The sequence below is a fragment of the Dromaius novaehollandiae genome, chromosome 1 (genome assembly GCF_036370855.1).
Source record: "Dromaius novaehollandiae isolate bDroNov1 chromosome 1, bDroNov1.hap1, whole genome shotgun sequence".
NCBI classification, from domain to species: Eukaryota; Metazoa; Chordata; class Aves; order Casuariiformes; family Dromaiidae; genus Dromaius; species Dromaius novaehollandiae.
This window is the reverse complement of record NC_088098.1, coordinates 93,370,659-93,393,278: the sequence shown is the minus strand read 5'-3', so window position 1 is coordinate 93,393,278 and position 22,620 is coordinate 93,370,659. Positions and strand designations below refer to the sequence as shown.

The following is a 22,620-nucleotide window of genomic DNA, read 5'->3' as shown; positions in this document are numbered from 1 at the left end:
CCACCAGTAAAAAAGTGAATTGCAGCTGTATCTCCCCTTTTCCCTCACCTCCAAAGTAGCTGAGGGGTCTCCTTCTGGCTTATTGCCTAACATGTGGGATGTGAGAGTTGTTTTCCACCCTGTAGCTGCTCCATGAGGAACTAAAAACAGATCTGCAAATCTCTCCAGCCAACTGCAGGTCAGCAGCACACTCATTCACAGTTCTTTCAGAGTACATAAGCGAGACTGCTGTTTCCAATTAGCTTTTAAAATAATCTCCTCAATTCTCTCTGCAAAACTCTCTGTAATACCAGTGCCCACTGCAGTGGGAACTGCAAATGCTGTTGCTTGTCAGTAAACCTTGAGTTGAGTGATGACAGAGGCCTCAGGGCTATATGCAACGTACAGCCGACTGATCACTGAAGGAATGCAGCTTTGAGAGGAACCTGGTTTTGGCCATAGCAAAAGCAATGACCTATGACAAGGAGGTGTGCATGGCTTAATTGTGCCAATGAACCCATTACTCGTGCTGTCAGAAAGTTTTATCCTGAGGAGTGCTGGAGAAAACAGGAACCTCCTGTTGGAGGAAACTGTATATCTTAAAGGAAAAACATTGATGTTCTGCTGGGAAGTGAACCAACCATTGTGTGAGGGTTACATAACTTGACCACGTGTAGACTTCTGCAGCAGCCTATGGAAACTTCCCTTGATTGATAGTATAGGCAGTGCTGTGAATATAAATATGCAACAAATCCCACTAGTTACACAGGCGCCTTGCTTCGGAATTGGGCATGCGGAATTAATCACCTTAGTCTCCTGAATCGCTACCCATGTAAGTACTATTTTGTTATTATTAGAGGGGGGAAACCACCAATGCTTGTGGAGGGGTCTAGTATTATGCCCTTGTGGCTCAGCTATAGGTTGGATAAGACAACCGGTTAGCCCAGAGGGTTGGGCGGGATTGATGCTTGCTGCTGCTTTCGCTTATCCTCCTGGCTGCTCCTCTGTGTTTCAGGTCCAGTCCCCAAGGCTGGCTCTCTTCCCCACAAGTTGTTGGCATTGCTGACATATCAGTCACAGTCATATCTTTTACATATATATATATATATATATAATATAAGTGAGGAAACCCAGCAGCAGTTAACACTGGGAGGGAATCAGGGCTTGCAGAGTGGTTTGAATACAGCCACCACTTGCAGGTTGCTGGAAAGTTTCTCAGTTGCTTCCCACAGCCTCTGTGGTTGGGTTACGTCACAACTCTCCTCCCTAACTCTTTATTTTCTCTTTTTTTCTCTTCCCCTCCCTCCATCTGAGTTTTCTACAAAGCTGCCTTTCAGCAGCCCTGCCTGTTTCTGAAGCAAGCAGCCTGGGTCTTTCATGGCTGGGTGGCAGCATGGACCGGCTGCTCCTGCTGAGTGGGCTGCTCTGGTGCGCAACCAGCATCCTCGTGCTCTCTGGTCCAGGTACTATCCTAAGAGGCTGCTGGTTTATGATGGCTTTCCTGGGGTTCAGGCAGGGAATGAGAAATCTTGGGGTTTGTCTAAAATGTTGATGTTCATTTGTGGTGCGGGCAAGCTGCTTTTATCGCTCAGCTTCCCCGGATGCTGGTGGCATCCAAAATCATGAAGGAAAAACAGGGAGAGTTGTATTGTTGTCTGGGGGAGTTGGGCACCCGTTGTTTGTTTGTTTGTTTGTTTGTTTTTCTGCTTTCCTTTCATTGCTTTGTTTCCAGTCTCTTCCAGGCAGCTGGTTCTGTCCCATTCATCAGTCTAATTGATGATGGTTAGTGTGGCCTTGTGGAAAATAGAACTTGTCTGAATAGCTAGATTCATTTTCGTTTGTGTATTTTAATGGGATGAAATAGGATTACGGTCAGTAATAGCCACAGTGCTGTTATCATGCTCTTCTTTTCACTTGGGCCAACACACCATGCCAGTATGGTAGGAAATCCATGTAGCAAACAGCATGTGAATTTAAAACCAGCTAAATGCTTGGTCATCATATCAGTGTAAGATGTCTTAGTGTTGTGCTACAAGGATGGCCCTCCATGCCACTAAATGTGAGAGATGCACTAAATCATTACTGATTAAAATCTGCTGATGGCACAGACTAGTACTAGGGACTCACTGAAGGGGAACACTAGCTGAATACTTTTCTCCACCTAGGTTTGATTTTGAAGCCCTTTAATGAGATTAGTGTGGGCAAGGAGACTGTCATGTGCTGTTTCATAGGCAGAGACCTTTGGCCTGCACAAAGTGGTATTTCCACAGCATTTAATTCCTTGCATTAATGATATTTATGCCTTCCTCCCCTTTAATAAAATAACTTAGTCTGTAAGATGTATTGCACAGTGTCTGTACAAGTGTTATAGAGTTGTTATTAATGATGAGTATCGAAGAAAGGTCCTGTGCCATGGCTTCAAAGCACCTCTGTCACACTCCGCAACCCCTCAGTGAGGTGGCATGGTTGGTTCTGTTTAAAAAAATGAGGGCGACTGAAGTGCCTAAAGGTGAGGCGAGGTCTAAGGCCACAAAAAGCAGCAATAACAGGGAAAGTTTTCCCCTGCTGACAGCAAGTGCCTAATGATTATAATTTCTTCTAGTTGCCAGACCAAAGTTGCCAGAAAATACCTATCCACTATTGGAAAAGTACATGTACATTGGGGGCAACTTTGGCCACATCTGTCTAGCCCATATCTGTACAGCTATGTGAGGGCATCCTCCTCCACCCTAAACCTGGTGGAAATCACACTTTTTCCCTTAGGTGGAAAGATATGTTGGACTCCTACTGCAGTTCTGACCTGGGCTTCAGTGTACAGATCCACCAACGCATATCAGCTCTGGTATTGTGTGACCCACTTCTCTGAGTGTATAGGAAAAACTGATTTTTCTCCATGTCTGTATTGTTTTCCTGCTTAGTTTTTGATCGTGTCCAAGGATTGCAAGGTCTGCAACAGGTTGGGAGTTTGAGTCAAAGCAATTCTCCTCCTGCCTTAGCAGGAGCCCTAAGTTGTAACACCCATTTAATTGCACTTCTGCTTTCCTCTTCTCTGGGACACACAGCTGAAGAGGTGCTAACTCCTGGGAACATTTCTGCTGCCAGAGACAGCAATGTCACCTTGCACTGCTGCCTGGCACTGTCTGCTGCTGTCATCTCCTTGGTGAGCTGGAACCGGTGCAGCGGGGCTGATCTGGTGGTTTACCTGAACAAAGGCACGGCCAACATCTGCCCAGCATTCAGGGAAAAGATCTCTCTGGCAGCAGAGTATGGGATAACGCTCCACTTACTGGGACTCAATGACACTGGGGATTACTGCTGTAAATTCCACACCTTCCCTTTTGGGATATATGAAGGCAGGATGTTCCTGGAAGTGACAGGTAAGGCAAGAAAAACTGCGGGAACACAGATTCTTGGCAAGCGAGTTAAAGTTTCAAAACCTCTTTTTTTTGTGGGGGGAACATGAATGAAGACTGAAAAGCTGTGTAGATGTGTAGCTTCCTTTGAAATTGAGAGGCACTATAGACATGGAATGGCCTCTGTGGACTTGGGCTTGAAGTGTTTTATAAATCTGACCAGGTCTTCTAAATCACTGAGATACTTCTGACAGCAGTGTCCTGCAGCTCACAGATATCCACTGGGACTATTAGGAAAGTAGCCCTTCTGAAAAAAACAGACATTTTAAAAATGACCTTTAACTACAATTTAAATTTTTATCAGCAAGTATCAAAATTCACAGTTTTGATGAAAATTACATGAACATTGTACATTATTGTTGAAAATAGGGGTCATTCATCTCGGTTTTGGCACAGGCAGACATTTTTAATTCTGTCAGAAAGTGGCCTCAGAAATCTTTTTTTGAGGTTACTTTTTTTAAAATTATGTTCCCTTTTCCATACTCTAAAATACACAAATGTAAATCTGTCCATTGACACTTGTAGTGAATGGTCTTTTTCAAAAAAATAATAAAAGCTTGTCTTGACAGAGCCGCAGCTGTGTCTGCCAGCCGACAATGAAGCTTAACCTCCCTGCTGGTGGGCTAGAAAGGGCTGCTGGCTGTTTATGGTGACACTTGGAGACTTGATGTTGTGGCCCCTGCCTCATCATATGATTAGAAGTACACCCCTCATGTAATCCACATGCTCAGCCATATATCCATTCTATTATATGCCTGAGCTTATAGGCTTTGATGGAGATACCTGCAGTTGGCTCATGCAACCAAGAAATTGCAGGTCCCAGATGGAGAAGGGGCTGTGAGTGTTCAGGACAGAGGCTACCAGGCAATTGAGCTGGTGATGGGCTGCAAACATCATCCCATTCACTGCCCTGTTTCTTGGCTGGATGGAGCCTGAGGGTTGGAAGAAGGGACTGCAAGGAGCAGTCCTGGACCATATTCAGCCCATGAACCAGACTGCACACCCTTTGCCAGTCCTGCAGTCCAGAGGTGGGACTGCATTGCTTTTAGGTTGCTACTTCAACCTGGCATGTAAGGGAGAGCACTTGTTGTGGCCAAGTCCATCTGGGATTATCATAAGCATGAAATAACACTTACTTGTCAGCTGTGTCTGACCAGGGCTGGACACCCATGTCCTGAATGGGGTGAAAGGACTAGGCAGCCACATGGCTGTTACTATGGTGGGGTCACTGGTGCACATGCAGCACCCTGTGCCAGGATCCAGATGGTAGCCTCAGGTCCCTTCCATGTGTACTCGGCAGGGGAAGATGCCTTCAAAATTTGCAGCAACAACTTCTTGCTTCACTAATTTCAGCAGAATCAGCGCAGCCTGCCCTTGGCACCATCCATCCCTCTGTAATCACCTGCCTGACAGGAGGAGCGCTCTGTGCTGCGTGTCTTGTCTTCTGGCTCACCAGGGCCAAGGTAACTGGACTAGACTGGCTAAACATGCCCAAGTCCTGGCTGCTTTCCCTGGGGGTGGGACCTTTTCAGCCCAGCTCTTGGCTAGTAGTTGGAAGATCTCCCTGATTAGCAGAATTTTTGATTGGGTGACATTAGTTTTGGCTTTAAAATTTCCTCACACTCAGAGCCCTGGAAATGCAGTACCTGTCTGAGAGGCTAGGCATTGCTAGACCCTTGCATTCCACTTCTCATCCACCAGCAGTTGTCCTCAGGCAGAACCACAGGCACTAGTTGTCTTCACCCCACAGACTCACTGCAAGAAAAATACCCATGTAGTCCATTTCCTGAGCAAATGTGAAGGAGGGCCTTGAATCCATCCAATTTTGTGCTTAGCTGCACTTTCTGCTCCCTTCTGGGCCCTGAGGTCCAAGTGACTCAGAGTCCCCAGGAAGGATGAGCTGGAGCCATGACTCAGGGTCCCCACCTGGGACTGAAGGTGAAGAAACCTCTCAGATCCGTGTGAAGGTAGGAATGAATGTCTGCCTGTGCCTGCCTGTGGGGGTGTTTACGTGTCATGTCTTCATTTCTTTCCAGGTGCCTATGGAGAATATGCTTTGGCTTCCCAGAAGCCTATCTCTGGGGCAATTTCCCAATTTCTCTGCTCTCTGCTACTATGTGTGCATCTCCGAGGTGACGGTCATGTTTAGGAGCCTCATTTTAGTCTTGTTTTGCTTTTCTGTGCAAACAGACACATATGTGACCACATATATCAGAGCTGTGCCCCAATCCCCGCAATGTCAAAGCCACAGGGGACCCTCCTCTCCATCACAGGCCAAAGGGGAAGGCACGTCTTGAACGGTTTTACTTTCTCCCTGACTGAGGAGAGGTTTCCTCCTTGTTGGCTGAGCACATGCTCCCTCTTAGGAGCACTCCAGCCCCTATCAGCCTGGTATTAGGCCACATCCCAGATCATCTTTTTTCCCTGGCTCCTCCTCACTTTTCCACCAAGCTCCCACTCGAAGTCTCCTCAGGAGGCAGGAACACAGTCCAACCCTCAGTTGGCAGCAGAAGCATTTGCCCAAAGCCTAGTACCAGTCCTGCCTGAAGCCTGGGGAAACTTGGACCATTTCAGTGGTCCTTGGAGCAGGGGGAAGGGAGGGTCTTCTCCAATGCGGAGCAGTTTGATTTGAGAGGAACCCTAACAGCTTTGTTTTCTTTGTAGAAAAAAATGAGGACGATCCATGTGCCGTCACCTATACCATGGAGGGTGCTTTCAAGGGATGCCCGGGGACCAAGCCTTGTCCATGGTGCCACAGCAGAGAAGGGGGCAGTGGCAGCCCTGAGTACGAGTGAGCAGAAGGGGGCTGATAATAAGCACAAGTATTTCAACGTCTTGCACTACAAAAGCCACGCTGGTAGCGTGAGCACAGCAGTAAAAATGGCTGATTTGGCAAAGTAGGAGGCAGGAGAGGCTGAGAGGGGGGAGTGAGTGAGCATGAGGTCAACCCTGTTGAACCTGCCATCCTTGCTGCATCTTGGGCACCCCACTTCTCCCAGGCCTCCCAGGTAAAAGCCAGTCAAGAGGTTGGGAGAGGGGTTGTGGTAGAAGCACAAGAAGGAGACGTTTGGTGGAAATGAATAGGACAGTGAAACTATTGTGGTACTGGCTGAAAGGTGAACAGCCCTTTATCTGGCAGGACATTTTGCAAGCGATGGCAAATCTAGCCCATGTCCAAGGGATGCACAGCTGAACCTAGCATTGCTGTGGATCAGGGCGTCGTGAAGAGATGCATAGGCAGCGAAATGCTGACAGTAAAACCACACCACTCCTCTGCTTTGCTTCTCCTGAGGTTGCTCCTCATTACTTTTGCACCTCTTTTTGGGGTCTTGCAAAGGTTCCTGAAAGGCCTTATCAAAAAAGCCCAGACAGACTGGCAGTGAGCAGCCTTGGGAGGGTGCTCCTTGCTGCCAGGAGGGCGGCAAGACAAGGGACCGCCACAAACGGCGGAGGAGCAAGGCCTCCTAGCTGGGAGGTCAGGCAGGACTGAGCCCAGTGGCTCGACTTCCCACCCCACTGCAGCACGGCCACCGTGCAGTAGAGCTACCAGGGGTCTGCGGGACCAGTGGCAGTCTTGTATGTGACACCCACCTTCCATCTTCTCCAGAGAAAAATAAATGCACAAAGACACCTGCCACATTCTTTTGTCTTTTTTTTTTTTAATTATTCCTTCATATTCAAACTTCACAAACAGTGTGAACTTGTACAATACCTCAGAAAGTGAAACTTACAAAAAAAGTGCTGGTAACATTAAAAAAAAAAACAAAAAACAAACATCATTCTTAGCAACATCAATTACTCTTCCACACAAAACAGAAACCTTGTAAAATTTATTTCCGTATTTTTTTAAGGCGTAATACTTCCGTATAAAGTATATGCAAGAGATAAAACTTCACAGTATTCCAAAATGTCACAATAATAATAATAATAATAATATAGTATAATGAAGCGCTACAGTTAATTTTCTTTTTTTTCTTTTTTTTTCCTGTTTTAAATAACAAATACAAGTCACAGGTAAATATACGTGAGAAAAATACGAGGCTAATATTAAATGGCAGGTAAGGATACTCTCACTGTAAGAAAAACTGGCAGGATGTGTGTATTTATTCTATATTTTAAAGCACTTGATAGAAAAGGCGTATGCAAGGTATTTTTTTAACAATTTTCTATTTGCTTGTTTTGATAACTGACATACCATTTACAGAGTATAATGAGAGAAAAAAAAGGAACTTAACCCCTCAAAACTTTTGACCTGCTCTTCACATCGTCACAAACCATGTTTCTAGAGAGATGTCTGTATAGAGGTGTGTATGTGTGCATGCATCAGTGTGTGTTTGAGTGTGTGGATGGGTGGGTGTACAGAAACACATACAACCACAGCAAGACACATTGGTACAGGCAAAGAACTGTCTCCTGTAGAAGATCTCTGCCATTCTGGGGCCAAATCCTGAAGTCTCTATTCTGGCAAAATTGCCACTGACTGCAGCAGAAGGGGGCAGAAGCTGCGAGTGGAGATGCCCATATAAAGACTCCAGGATTTTGGCCTGGATGCGGTTTCCCATTCACTCAGCTTTGTATGACTGCTGGGAATTTCTTTGTCCCCAGGAAGAAAATGTCCCATTTTTTTTAACATGTACACACGAGTGTGCGCTCTTCCCTCAACCCTTTAGCTTTTTCTTTTTAATTTTTTGAAGTGCCTTCTCCCCTTCTCCCCCATCTCCTTCCACTAAACAGAGCAAAGACTGATGAAGAAATTTCTGTCTGGGTTCACACCAACGCGGTGAGGAATGGGAACATGGATGGACACCCACCGGGGGGGGGGGGGGGGGTGCACGTTCACGTGTGCGTGTGTAGCATTTTGTTGAGAGGCCCGTGTGTCTGTGGGATGCACTCGGCACGCACATAGCCATACCCTTGCCCCTGCACGCGTGCATGTGCATGTTAACAGCCAGCCACTCAGCCAACGGGTAACAAAAAGACAGCAGATAGCATTAACACATCAGTAAGGTGCTCAAAGAAAAAAAGGTGGCTCCCACTCCTGGAATGGGATGGCCACGTAAGGTGCTTCGAAAAGGTTTTTTTTTTTCTTTTCTTTTCTTTTTTTTTCAGTTTCAGACATTTTAAAAAAAGGACTGATTGAGCATGTGGTACGTGAGAGCAAGGCCGAGAGTTTTGAGACTTCTGATGTCCTCCATAAACAAGAGCTTCCTCAGGGCAGGATGCATTTTGTTTTGTTTGCTTTTTTTTTTGTGGGTGGATCATTTTAAATGCAATTTTTTCATAGAAAACAAACAAAAAAACCCATAACAAACCAACCCAATGTGAGAATTAGCATAAAAGTTGAACTGCCTTATTGGGCTGAGTTTTTTCTTTTTTTTTTTTTCCCATTCACTCAGTTAGCACCGTTCCTTTTTATTCTGCTTACAATCCAATTCCTTCTGTAATTACTGAACATACAGAAAGGACCAAGTAGTTGTTTTTATTTTTTGTGATGTTTCAAGAGCCCAACCGTAATTTCTCTGCTGCTGCTGTGTTTGCGTAGCATCTGGTTTCATGAGCTTAAGGAGAAAGGTTAGTCTGTTGCTATTTAAGGTTGACATGTGTGTTTGTATGCATACACATTGTTCTATACATACACACTGCATGGAGTATTTTTTAACTGGAGATAAAGTGAACTGGGTTCAAACACATATGCACTATCTTCCCCTATGTATTTGAAACAGTCTGGAGCTTTGATTTGATTTTTTTTTAAAGTGCATTTAAAGCAAAATAACTGGCATTCACATACCCCATGGAAAACACTATAGAAGTAGAAAGCTTGATTATGCTAAACTCCTTGGACTTGACAACGCCAAAAGCAAATGGGGCAGTGACAGGCCTCAGCATAGGCAGCTATTCTTGGGCAGCACCATTGGCAAGGAGGGAAGGCAGGAGGTGGTGGAAGGGAAATTGCTTTAGAGTTTGAATACTTGACTGTTTTCAATTCTGACATAGCTGTGTCATTCCCAATACAGCTTCCATTTTGGTGATTAATGACCTCAGTCTTACAAATGTATGTCTGACTCTCCCTAGTTCTGTGTTTAATCAATACTTTGTGTGTGTGTCCCAAGTGCCAGCATCTATTAGGAATAAGGCACTGTTGAAATTACAGTTTTACAAAAGACGCAAAATAATCCAACCCTAACAATCCTAACTGCCCACACTGCTCTCCCCTCTCTCTCCATTTTTTCTCTTTTGTTTTTTAAATATTGCATGTGATACGGTTTATTCTTATGTTCTCCAAATGTGTCAGATGTAGGCCTTGGACAAATGTCCATCAGCACCAAAGACTGGTAGGAGTATACCCTTTGCCTGTACATGCACACATGCAGATCATTAATTGAGAGGGGGGAATAACTACACTATTCCCCTGCTGCTCCTCCGTGGCTCTAAAGCCTAACCTAAAGAAGAAATGTCCAGTTCCCTGTCCACAATATTTTCATTTATTGGATCATTTAATGGAAGTGATCAAGGAGGAATTTTTCATTCCCATCACCCAGGTATATACAGGTTTTGCAGATGGATTTTTCAAAGGGTAAATTTCTGAAAAAAATGTGTGTCACTTCCTGCTTTGTAGAATAACAGCATGGGTAGGTGTTCACACCTGTAATTGGTTTGGATTCCTTTCCCTCCTCATGAAACTTAGTGCCCATCTGGCAGGCAAGTGAGCTTGCAGCTGGAACACATCTGGGGGCTGCTTTGCACTAGTTCTTAAAATCAGAAAAGCCTCTATGGTGCAACTGGCCTCCTCCATGAAGCCAAGGGCACTCATTTGTGCAATGGCCAAGTCTGCAGAGGAGACAGGATGCATGTGGGTCTGTATCCTTTTAACCAGACTCCTCTTGCACAAGAGCAGCTGTATATTGCAAGCCACTTTTCCGTTATGCCATAGCACTCACTATTTTCTCTTTATGGTTTTGACCTGGGGATAGGCCCTGTTCCAGTAACTGAGTGGGGTTTAATGGCCCTAAAAATACTGCAGGAAGCCCATCATAATATGCATTTGCTGGGGCAGCTGGTATATCCTTCTACTGCTAAAACAATCCATGAAAATGATCCATCAACTACCTTCCATGAGCCAAGATCCCACTGGCTCCTCTTGCCTTTTAACAAGCACTAGACCTGCCTCATAAAGCCAAGAATATAGTGGCAAGTAAGAAAAGCAAACAGACAGTAGCAATTACAGCAAGGAAAGCGTGAGACCAGACAGTCTAGCATTTAAGCTCTAGGCTGGTCAGTTTAGCCACCATTCTTAAAATGGACTTAGATTAAAGAAATCTAAACTGCTATGGACTCAGTTTTTAGAAGTGACACAAACCTTGGGCAGGAACTGAGCTGCCTTTTTTTCTTTTAGTGGTTTTAAAGTCATCTTGATAAGGCCACAAACTGCATTTGTCTTGTCAACGTAACTGCTTGCAAATGGCATGAATTCAGATAGAGTGAGTGTTTCACTCGGCCAGAATAGGAATGGGAGACAAAAGCCATCTCATGCCCATAAGACTGATCTGTGGGTGAGATGACCATATGAGGAGCTGGTGGTGGAGGGTGTCTCCTCAGGAAGACCTGCTACGTGTGGAAAGGGAAAGGAGTTAATAATATCTCCCCACTCCCCCTCCTCTCCCCACCACCTTCCTGCTTTGCTGGACACCCATAGACAAGTAGCACTTCTAAACAGCCTCCTCCATCTCTCGCACATTTAAGTTAGGGAAGGGGAGAAGGTTGGTATAATTATAAAATGGGAAAAAGAAGGCACGTGATTTTACTCAGTCCTGACTGAACCCACATTTTGAAAGTGAGGGCAGTTTAGGTGGAGGGCAGAAAGGTGCTCAGTGGAGCAGATGCTCACTGAGAAGAATTCTCAGGGCAAAGGAAGAGGGAGAATAAAAAGGAAAGGCAGGAGAAATGAAGGCCACATTCAGCTTTCTGTCTGCTTGACAGTCTCAAGATTTGGCTGCATTATTGTCCAGGAAGGAAAAAGAGAGTGGTTGGTCTAGAAAGTAGCCCAGTTACATATCTCCAGTTTTTGTTATGGCTGTTGGTGTCTTCCTCTTTCCCTTTTCTCTGGTCCCATGAGTGCCTGGAGCAGTACTTTAGTGTTTTTAAGCCTATTCTTCAAAACTGTGCACATGGCACACCTCTTTGGTAACCTTCAGTTTCTACTTCTCCTCAAATCAAGAACCAGTGACCAAACTGAGCAGTGCTCCCTGCTGTTTGCTCCCACTGAAGGGGGGCCAAAAAAGCTGGGCTGGCAACTGAAAATGCAAACCATCCTCAAGGTTTCGTTTGGGTTGGGAAGTTTGTCACAAAAGCCACTGGCCTGATGATGGGCAAGCTAGGGGAGCCGTTGACTGAGAAACTGGGATGTCATTTACAGAGGCCATTATGAGCATCACTGCTCTCAGTCACGTAACCCCTTGCCACATCTGGATACCACAAATTTTCTTTTTCCACCAGTGACGGTAAGCCTGTCTCACTCCTGTGGTACAAAGGAGAAGGAGAAGAGCTGATGGCCCACATTTAGGTTTCCAAATTTTTTAGTTTCTACTTCACCTCTTTCCCTCCCACTATCCCCCCAAAATTTGCTCAGGAAATCGTAAGACAGAGTAATGAGAAGCAGGATCACCAACAGCTCTATGAAGACACAGGGTGGTAAAACGCTTCCACACAAACTCACAGTCCAGTGTTTGTGACATTTCATAAATAACTTTTTTTTTTTTAAAAAAAAGAATAACACAAGAACAATCCCTTTACTTACTCATCTGAAACAAAATAAACAGCAGTGGCTACAAACTTCTTTTTGTAACAATTACAAAAAAACTCCCAACAATACAATCCCCCAACTTTTAACACGCGCCTTGAATGGTTTTTTATTTATTTTAAACCTCAAAACTGCAGCATATCCTTAAGGGCAAACTTTTCAATTAGTTTTTTCGTTCTTTTCTTTTTTTTTAAATAATGTGTTCACCAAAAAAAAAAAAAAAAATCCACAAAACAGTCTTGTACCAAGAAAATGCATTCAAAAATAGAAAATACTACACAACAAAAATATGTACCCTTCCTTTCCAAAAGAGTCTTCACAAAAATGTAGAAAAATGCCAAACATTTTTTTCCTTTCCTGAACACTTAACTTTCAGTCTAGGGCACAATTATTTATTGACTTATAATGTCTGTTTTTGCATAAAATATGGAAGATACAAACCAACTATCAGGACTGTGAAGTTATAAACAACAACTCCATATCCTCCCCACCCCACATTCCCTCCTTAGAAAACAAAACAGAGAAAGCCAATGGTTTAACAACTGATTGAAAGCCAGCAGGCTAGGAGAAGTCATCAGTTGATATGGGGATTTCAAAGATGCTGGCATAACAGGAAAATCATCTGCCTTTTAAAATGTATGATCTGCATTTCTTTCAACAAGAACATTTGTCCCGCTGTACTCAAGCGAGCAGGCACTATGGAGACAGGACACTGCAGAGCATGTAAAGGTCTGGGAAGATTCAGGGTGATGAGCCCACAGACCGTGTGTGTGTGTGTGTTTGTGTGCACGCGCACATGTGTGCATGCCCGCATGCGCAGTGTTTTACTGACAATAGAGCTGGTTTTGCTCGTTTTGCTCACTTGCTGCATTTTGAAAGACAGAGAGGATGTTTCCATATGCCTTAAAAGTGCAAGGGCCATTTCTGGATCATAGTAGTTAAATACGCAAAAGTTTTACTATGCTTAATAATGAAGTCCATTTTCTGGCAAAGGCAAGCTCTTCAACCAGTGTTAGATCATATCAGTTCACTGCTGGGAGTGGGTAACAGCTGAAAGTAGGTAGGCAAAAAGTGTCACACAAAGGTGCATCCAGAACTGATGTATTCAGTGGGGAAAATGTTTTGCCTACCTTGAACAACGTTAAATAGATATTATGCGATTAACACAGCCAAAAGACCAACCATTTCAACATCAATAAAATCTGGCAGCGGGGACTTAGGTACTACAGGGAAGGGAGCTGTAGCTTGCATGCATGTGGCTAAATCCATCCTTTGTGTAGCTCCTTTGACTTCACTGCAATTACATCTGCTTGCACCAGGGCTGAATTTGCCCCACGTGGCTCTGGATTTTATGACTGTTGCCCATTTAGGAGCCCAACCCTGCAAAACAATGTGTTAAATACTCCAGATTGCAGAGCTGGGATCAAAGAGGCTTCTCTCTTGTTTGTTTGTTTTCTTTCTAGCATATCTTTTAGAGGATGCTTCCATAATAAGGAAAAAGAGGGGAGCTTTTTCTTAGCCTTTTCCACTGCGTGGCTGTGTGTTTTCCTTTTTTTTTTTCAAATGGCAAAATGTGTTTGTGTTTACTTCCAGTGCATTTTTTCCTCAAAAATTCAAAACAAATAGGAAACATTATTTTTCCCATCCTTCAAAAGGAAAATGAAACAGTCTGATAAAGTACAATACAATAAAAATCAGGCATTATAAAAGACAACATGATGTGCAACAGCAATACAAAGAAACAAAAATTATATATATGTATATATATATACACACATATACATATAGATATATATAAAAGAATACAAGTACAAATGAGCCAAGAAAGCTATCTAACCCCACTACCAGATGATTGGTAAGCATTGGTTAAGAAAAAGGTAAGGCTATTCTGAGATTTCTAACTTAACACAGTTAACCACTGCTTCTCTCACACCTTTCCTTCCTAAATTTTTCACCTTTCACTGGTCTTTTATGTCTTGAAACTGATTTTTTTTCCTTTTCATATTTTTTGGTCTACAGTAGAATTACATATTAATAATAACAGCAAAACAAAACCCAAGCTTGTTGTGAGAGTAAGTTGGTGCCACATCCATGATGCAGAAGAGAGAAGACAGACAACAAAACAACTGCATTCACACATAAAGCATATTTGAGGGCAACAGCATAGTTGATCAAAACAAAGTTTAGAGGGGCAAGCAGCAGAAGCTGTTGGTTTATAACTACTCCAGCAACCAGAGCCTGGTCTCTTGCCTTTAGAGGTGTCCTCAAGGACAAGAGTAGCTCAGTCGTAATTGGCTTTGCCATTCTTGTCATCCGGAGCAACAGCTCATCTGCCATCTACTCACCACTAATTGCGTTCCTGGTCTGATGGAAAACCAAAAGGAAAAGGAAAGGTACAAAACTCCCAGCTGGGGCCAAGGCTATGTCTTGGTCATCTTGGCTGATCTGACAAACCACCAGCCAGTGCGAAACTAGGATCAGGACAGCTGGCTGGCAGGCATTTGGGAGTAGTCTAGAAGCAAATTTAGACTGCATAAGGTGATGTGATAATTTGTTTAGCTTTCTCCATTACGGAAAAAGTGATGAATACTGACAGGTTAGTCTGGGGTCATTGTGTTAGCATAAATTCTCTTAGTTCAGCAGAGATGAGAAAGCTAAGTTCTCTATTGCTTTGAAATTGTCTTTGTAAATGTCAGTATCACCAGCCACCAGAAAAGTATTCCCTACAAACTTAGCTATAGCACTGTGTCTGAAGCTCCACCACAATTCCTGGCATTTTCTTTTTCACTGGAACTTCTGAAAAATAACATTTTCCTCACCCTTACTCAGGGGTAAGCTACAAAATTACCATAAAATTGAAAGTATCACTGACATTGTATTGAACCGTAACTACACCATGTAGTCCCAGACAAAAAGTGAAGCTGATCCTCAGTAGTGCTTGTCAGTGTCTAGGAAAGGAAAATACAGAAACGAGATGATCAGATAGTATAGGGAAGGTCTGTTTTGGATCTAGCCCACTGGACAATGTGATATTCATTCATGAAAAAAAGTGCGACAACGAAGCAGGATGACAAATGGAGGAGAATTATGGAAGTTAGTGTTTCTCCTTCTGGAGAAAAAAATAGGGCATTAAGTTATGCGGCATCTCTAATCAGCAACATATGTTTTGGCTTCTTAAAATAAACCTCAAGTTATCCTTGGTTTCTTAGTCAAGCACTGTCTACATGGAGCTTTAGCACCATGCTAAAAAAAAATGAGTTTGTGCTATATTTAAATGCAGTTCCAGTTAAACTAGTTTCAAACTGACCATGTAAAAAGGAACAACCTATTTAAAAGCCATTAAAACTACACCATCACAATTACGTCCAGGGACTGCTCTGGTTGAGTACTATAACTCAGTGGGAACATAGGCTGGAATGTGGCTTTTAAAAATGGTTTGCTTCTTGTTTACATGAACCAGACAAGTTTTTGTTGAAACTGAGTTAGCTGGAATCAGGTTTAAACTGAATTCAAACCCAGTTTTGGAGCATGGCTCAAAGCCCATTTCTTCAGGTTGCAGTACTTTTTAAAAACTAGTGCAAATGGCATCTTATCACAGCATTGCAAGCATGCAGTGTTCCTCTCCTTGCCCAAATATGGTTGACTTCAGGTCAGACCACACGGGAGGAATATGCAGCAATCAGTCAGCCAGAACAGCTCAAACTACAGAAGTTCTTTATTTCACCACAGCAGGAAAGGCACTCTGGACACAGCAGGCTCAGTAAACCCTAAGCTTCACTTTTTTCCTGGAGTAGTCCACTACTCCTCCTTGACCATGCAAACCCACTCTGACAATAGCAATATATGCAGCTGCCTTAAAAAAGAAAACCAAACAAAAACTCACCTAAACGAGAGAGGGGAGTATTAGCTCATAACCTGAATTACCTTCAGTAGACAGGCTTGATTTCCTCTATATCATGACTCTGTAGTTGTCTTCACTCTTATAGAAGAGAATACCACTTCACAAATTAAATGTGCTCTGCTGCCACTGTATTATGCTGGCTCTCAAATGAACTGTGCTTTGTTGGGCATCCATTAACTCATTACTGGAAGATGACCCTGCAATGGTTTTCTCTTGTAGGATTCCTGCAGATGACTCAGAAAGAGACTGCATGTTCCATTATCTTGCCCACTTCCAAGGGAAGAGACATTCAGTAAATCATTTAACACTACATCCAAGGATATCTCTAGATCTTCTCTTCCAGTCCTTTCAAACCAAGATGGATGAAATCTAAGAGCAGGAATCTCAGAGTTTCCCAGAAAAACACACCCTTAAACCTAAAGTCTTTTTTGGTTCCAGATAGACTCACTTCTTCCCAGGCTCTTTTCCCTTCTCACCCATGACCTGCCTCTGGTATGTTACTCCTCCTCTAGTTCTTTATACTTTTCTCAAATGAGACAGCTCAAGAAGACTGACCAGCAGCAATCAGCTCTGCAGTATGTGGCCCTGTGTAAGGTCTGTACTACCCATTCCTTGGTACTGATAAAGCCAAAAGGTCTTAGCTTCAAGCATAAGGAGAAATTCAGGGCATGAATAGACTTTCGAACATCCAATTACATTAAACTTTCCTCAAGAGCTGGGTGCCTACCTTCCTCTTTTTTTTGTCCATGAAACCTCTGTGTACACTAGACAGCAGGTTCCTACACTGCAGGACCAAAGCCGATGTGCTCATGCTTTACATTCTTCTCCCAGTTGCCATATAGTGCATTTTTGATCATCTTCTTCTACCTTCCAGTGGAGGTTATAATTATAATCTTATTGAAGAGATTCAAGACAATCTTTTGAGAGTTTATAAACCACAAAGAGCTACAGTAGAGATGGAATTTGTTGCACATTACTATTGTTTTCTTTTTTCTCATATTCTGTTTGTTACAAAACTAATGACCAAGGTATAGGCCAACATGCATCATGACTGTAAAAATACTTTCCAGCTTAGGATTCCACTTGGTTCCTGCCAAAAGCCTTCATAATGCTTCACTATCTATCTGAGGAGAGAAATCAGACTGAAGATCTTAATATGCCAGAGGGCCTCTTTTGCCCAAGTAGGAGTATTCCTTATGGGACTGAAATCCAAACCACTCTTTCTTGTCCTGCTCCTCCTGCTCCCCTTACCTCCAAAAGTTTGACCAGAACATCTTTAATCGAGCGTTCAGAACAAATTTTATTGCACTGTTCCCATAACAGCCTCTGAAAGAAGTGCTTTTTTTCAGTGACCTTCCCCTTTGGTAAGCCTGCTTTGTGGCTTCACTTCTTGAGCTGAGAGATCATGCTTATACTGAAAGGATACTAATCAGTCAAGCCTCTCTCCAGAGGGCCTATCTGACAGCAGTCCTGCAAGTTTTGGCATCTGAACTAGGAACTGGTATCTTCATGTTGAAGCCTTATGTTGGTTTTCATGCTGAGCAGCTTTCCTAACTCTCTCATAGCCCCAAAGAATGTTCTCTTAGAAGGGGGGGGGGGGGGGGGGGGAAGATCTACAGCACTTTGAAACCTGTGATGCCTCTTCAGTTTCTGTTATAGTGCTTTTCATTACTTTCTTTTAATAAAAGACAGAAGCTATCCAACACAGCTACCTCAGTGTCTGACTAGCTGCTTAAAGCAGAGATAATCCCAGTTCTCTCTCAACCTGGTCAGGTTTATGGCATATGCTCTTTTCTGTGCCTATCCCTTTCTCTTCTCCCTTCCTGCTTAGTTGGCCCCTTCCAAACCCACCACATGTAAATACATTTCAGTAGTGCAATGCAGTGCAGTGCAGTCATACTTAGTGCAAAAATAAAAAGCCTTATCCAGACCAAAAAAGCACAAACTCCCTCCCCACCCCACCCAACCCCCAAGAAATCAGCTCTCAGTAAAAGTATATGAATGCCCCAAAACAAAGGCGGATTTGCAGTCTCCCAGCCACACTTTCACATGCCTCATTTTCTCTCCTCCCACTTGAAGTAGAGTTCTCATTAGTAGATAGGACATTTATTGAAAAAATAATAAGACAAATGACTGAAAATGGAAAGGAGGCAAGTCATTGCTGAGGGACTACAGAAAGAAGAGAGAACTAAATGGATACAGCAAAAAAAGTCAGTAGTGGTTTTAGACAAAGTTGTCAGATGCAAACTCTGCAAGGTACACCTAGCAAAGGGCATGTGTAAGTGTGGATAAAAAACCTACAAAGTGTTCCCGTTCCCAATATACAGTCCTTATTCTAACAGTGCCCAGGCTAAGGTTCTGTAGTGCAATCAACTCTTCAAAGTGGCAGCTCTTTGTGGCCACCCTCAAACAAATGGACAAATCAACACTAATTTGAGTTCTCCCCCTCTCACGCAGACATGCACATGCATGGACAACTCCTTCCTCCACCCTGCAAGTATAAACTAGTGTGTATATAGGATTTTTTTCATGGTCCTTTCAGGGCAATGGTGGGAAAAGCAGGAATTTTAATTACAGGCATGTACGCTCTTAAGTACCTAAAAATGAAAACACTTAAGAAAATCAAAATAAAGCTCACTAATAACAAAGGCAAGCAGGTTATTGAGTCCCAGTCGGCCTATACCTCCCCTAGTCTATCTCTTTTAACAAAACAAAACATCTGCCAGGGCTCGCCACTCATTAACATATCAGTTGGGAAAACACAACACTTTGGGATACTCACTGATTTGGAGATTAATTCCAGTCTGGACAGCCACAAAAGCCTCCATCTAACCCTCATAACAACTAGAAAGGAGTGTGGGGAATCACTAGAGCAGTGTAAGGGGCCACAAAAGGGAAGGAGGAACTAGAACAGGAAATGTATGGAAAGAGGAAACAATTTTGCTGCTGCTTCACTAATCTCACTGTAATTACTCGGTATATGGAGGAATATTGCATGATGCGGGTTCTAGGCTCAGGCACATGCTTCCTCATCTCTTCTCCCTCTTCTCCCATTCCCAGTCCCTTACTGAAGACTGCAGCCTGCCCCAACATGTAAACAAAAGCAAATACCACCACCAAAAAAAAAAAAAGCAATCAATAACTGAGAAACAGGTTCCTCCTTTTCTCTCTCTTGCAAAGATAGGAAAGCCTTGCCCTCCCCTCCAGACACACAGATACACTCTGTTTCTTTCCAGCGCAGAAATGATTAACAGGGTTTCAAATGAACAGGAACAAGAAAAGGAGTCTACGAGAAGAAAGCTACATAGGGGTGCAGTGATCCTGAAAATTCATCTCCAAAGTAGAAAAATACCAGGCCGTAAGAATTTTTGCTGTTTATCGTTAGCAATGATCCTTTCATGAAAGATTAAGAGAGCACACTGGAATCATTGCACAGGCCCAGTGTCTAACCCCACTCTCTCTGGGTGCAGAGTTACGGTGGTATGCCCATGTTAGAGAATATATGAAACACGAAAATGTTAACACTTGTTAGCTCTTCTGTAAAGTCTATAAACATCAACTTAGCCAATACAATCCTCAGCAACACATTTTCTCGCTTTTCAGCTGGCTGTACTTTGAGGGTGTCCTACATGTTTGCTGAAAGGCTAAGCTCACACCAGACTGCATGGGTTCACGTCCATTCTCCTGCATACACAGTGCAGTAGCACATATATTAAAAAAAAAAACACTACAGAAAAGCTTTCTGCAGTGCTATACAATTCCACATTTCACTGGATGGATATTCTGAATTTGGGGTTATAAAATCAGATATTACAAAGAAACAGCTTTCTTTCACCTACTCGATTTTATGTAATCACCTTCACAGAAAAGGTATGGCCAGGCGCCTTCTGGCTAAAGTAGTTAGAAAGCTAAAACCAATTAACTCTAAATACTACTGCTGCAATGTCACTGGGTCATAGCTCTCTTTTATGCCACAAATGCTTTACATTGTTTTGTCAACAGAAAAGTGACATAGTACGGGTGTAAATTATGGAAAACATGACTGCTGTGTAAAATGTATCTACGCTAGCTGCTGTGGCTTACTATTTAGTTATTTAAGTATTTTATTGAAAATAAACATAAGCTACCATGGATCAAACCAAATTTTTAAGCCTCCTAGCAAGAAGGAAAGCATATTTAATCACCAAGCTCTTAGTACAAGCAAAATGTGCCTGGTGGAGTGAAATCAAATCTTTTATGAAGGACAGAAACATACTAAATTATGGGGAACAGTCCTGTGACACCTTAAAGGGTGTATATGAAAATGTTTTTTGTTGTAGCTTTCTGTAGGATTGTTTGCTTTATCTGCCAGAAAAGATGCACACTGAAACCAACAAAAGAGCACATGTGAGTCAGACTTGCAGAAACTGGCCCATAGAGAACTGGTCCAACCAATCTGCAGCATTAAATATAGACCTCACTGATGCTGAAGGGAGAGGTTATGCAGCACACCCTGCCTGAACTGAGCAGCCCATATATCTTATGTTTGGCGACAAAAGTGGATTATGGGTGGAATTCATGGGAAACCACCAGTTTACCGCCTCATTTCAAAGGAAGAATTTCTCTGAATCTGAACTTTGGAGTAAGGATCCCGAGTACTGAATGCTCAGCACATACGAATATAGTGGGAATAAGTGAAGGATCTGAAGGATCCCTATGAGTTTTTCACCAGGCCGATCTACATCCTGGCATTAGGACAAAGGACATGGGGCACACCGAAAGGCAATGAAACTTGTTGAGGATACTTCTGAACAAGTTTACCTCTGATTATAGTGACTGAAAAAGTGACACCTCTTCCACCAATAAACAAGAACTACACATTTTAAAAGACATTCATATTGGAAAAAAAAAAAAAAAAAGAGCAGCAGCATGTGCTGGAGCTTCAATCTTTTCCTCTAGGCAGCATGGGTGAAGAGCAAGTCCCTTGTACAAAGTTCAAGCACTCCTCTCTCCTGGGAGGCCCCCCAGTCTTTGGTGCAAGCACCACCAAGGGGGGAACTCTCCTTCTGTTATTATTCAACCTTGCAGCGAAGAGCTTTAAAATCCCTTTCTGTCCCTGCACAGTTGCACAGAGCAATGTTCTGCTTGTACAAGGTTCTCCCTCTTGCCATGGCAGTGTTACCTACTTAAACTGTTGTGTTCCTCAAAAACTGTATAACACAGAAAAGAAGTGCAAAAGGGAGCTAAATATAAATGCTATTGACCACAGAAACATGAGACCATGGCTTGCATTAGCCCTGAAGGTCTACTTGGTCAATAAAGAGATGGAAACCAAAAGTAATAATGAAAACCATATACTAGAATAAAGCTAATATTTGGATACAGACTTCCCTTAATGTTTGTATCAGTCAAGAAAAGTCTCCAATGCAAGAATCTATAAATCTGTAGAGCCAATATCACCTTCTGTTTTCTCTCTCCTTAGAAAAGCAAAAAATATGCACATATCAAATGAGTTTCTTAGACTATCACAATTCTCAAGGTTAATATTTCTTCAGAGAATGAAAAAGAAAGGATACATTCAAAAAAGCAAGATTTCTGGATTCACAAATGACTGACTGTCCTTTATGTTAAAGATATGTATAAAATAGTGTTCACCAGCCGATTATTTTGTTAGTTTCACTTTCCCTTAGGCAATTGTATCTGTACACACTGCATTCTAAAAGTACAACCTCTAGTGTGGATAATCTACCTGTTTGGTACCATCCTGTCTGTAAAACCACTTCTTAGCCTAAAAATATAAACTGTAAACTGTATAAGATGCAAAATGAACTGAGGTGCTTAAAAAAGCATTGGGAAAAATAAAAGGCAACAAAGAAGTTAAATCAAGAAACATATTAACTAGTAATTATCCTAAATGAATTACCGAACCTTACGAAGGATTAGCAGGGAAAGCATGGAATGGGTATGCAGCCATTTAAATGATCAGGCATTCTCAGTGAAGGGAGATCACTCTCTAAGAAAATGTGTATGATTTAGAAATCAGGCAAAGGAAAAGGCAAAGTCCATGATAACAAAATTGTGGACCACCAAATCAGCATTCTGTTGCAGCAGCTAACTGGAATTAATTTGGGAAATGGCACCTGTTTGGATTAATGGAATAAAAATCCTCCTTTTCATAATTTAGTTTTGTAACCTGTGTAATTAATATTGAGAGGATAGTCTCTTTCTTCCCTCACAAATGGATATACACAGAATAAAGAAAAGCCAGACTTAGAAATCACTGCTGGAAGACCAGGACTTTTAAACTGCAAGTAGAAAGAAACAAGATGTGGTAGTGGCCTCCATGTAAGTGCAAATGGCAGATGACAGGACTATGTAAGGAAAGCCAGTACTTGCTGATTCCTGCACCTGAAGTTCCCTTCCTATTATTATATGGATGTGGCTCTTTCCCTCTCTTCCGACTCCAAAACCAGTTTTAAGTTTACTGATCTGCAGTGATGCAGATTTTCTCGTTATCAATGAGAGCACAGATTGTAATGGATGTGACCATC

General features: G+C 42.7%; 2 protein-coding genes across 18 annotated transcripts in view; one reads left to right on the top strand and one right to left on the bottom strand.

The window, feature by feature from the left end:
• Positions 1-849: 849 nt before the first annotated feature.
• Positions 850-7,044, top strand: TIGIT (T cell immunoreceptor with Ig and ITIM domains). Of its 2 annotated transcripts, none has more exons than XM_026093983.2 (4): positions 850-1,442; positions 3,042-3,356; positions 4,749-4,855; positions 6,057-7,044. In XM_026093983.2, the coding sequence occupies exons 1-4, from the start codon at positions 1,373-1,375 to the stop codon at positions 6,291-6,293; spliced, it is 729 nt and encodes a 242-aa protein (XP_025949768.1). In that variant the 5' UTR covers positions 850-1,372; the 3' UTR covers positions 6,294-7,044. The 2 variants fall into 2 exon arrangements, with proteins under 2 accessions (XP_025949768.1, XP_025949767.1); XM_026093982.2 differs by having other exon boundaries at positions 4,746-4,855.
• Positions 7,028-22,620, bottom strand: part of ZBTB20 (zinc finger and BTB domain containing 20) — a 518,459-nt gene continuing 502,866 nt past the window's right edge. For all 16 annotated transcript variants that reach the window (XM_064520252.1, XM_064520247.1, XM_064520270.1 and 13 more), the window contains one exon: positions 7,028-22,620. This exon is cut by the window's right edge and continues 12,432 nt beyond it. The gene's annotated coding sequence lies outside the window, so the exon portion shown is untranslated.

Bases quoted from the DNA above. Each gene is read 5' to 3' on its own strand.
- TIGIT (XM_026093982.2), top strand. From the start codon at position 1,373: ATGGACCGGCTGCTCCTGCTGAGTGGGCTGCTCTGGTGCGCAACCAGC. The intron at 3,357-4,745 runs GTAAGGCAAGAA...CACTAATTTCAG, and splicing joins GATGTTCCTGGAAGTGACAG to CAGAATCAGCGCAGCCTGCC. The intron at 4,856-6,056 runs GTAACTGGACTA...TTTTCTTTGTAG, and splicing joins TCTGGCTCACCAGGGCCAAG to AAAAAAATGAGGACGATCCA.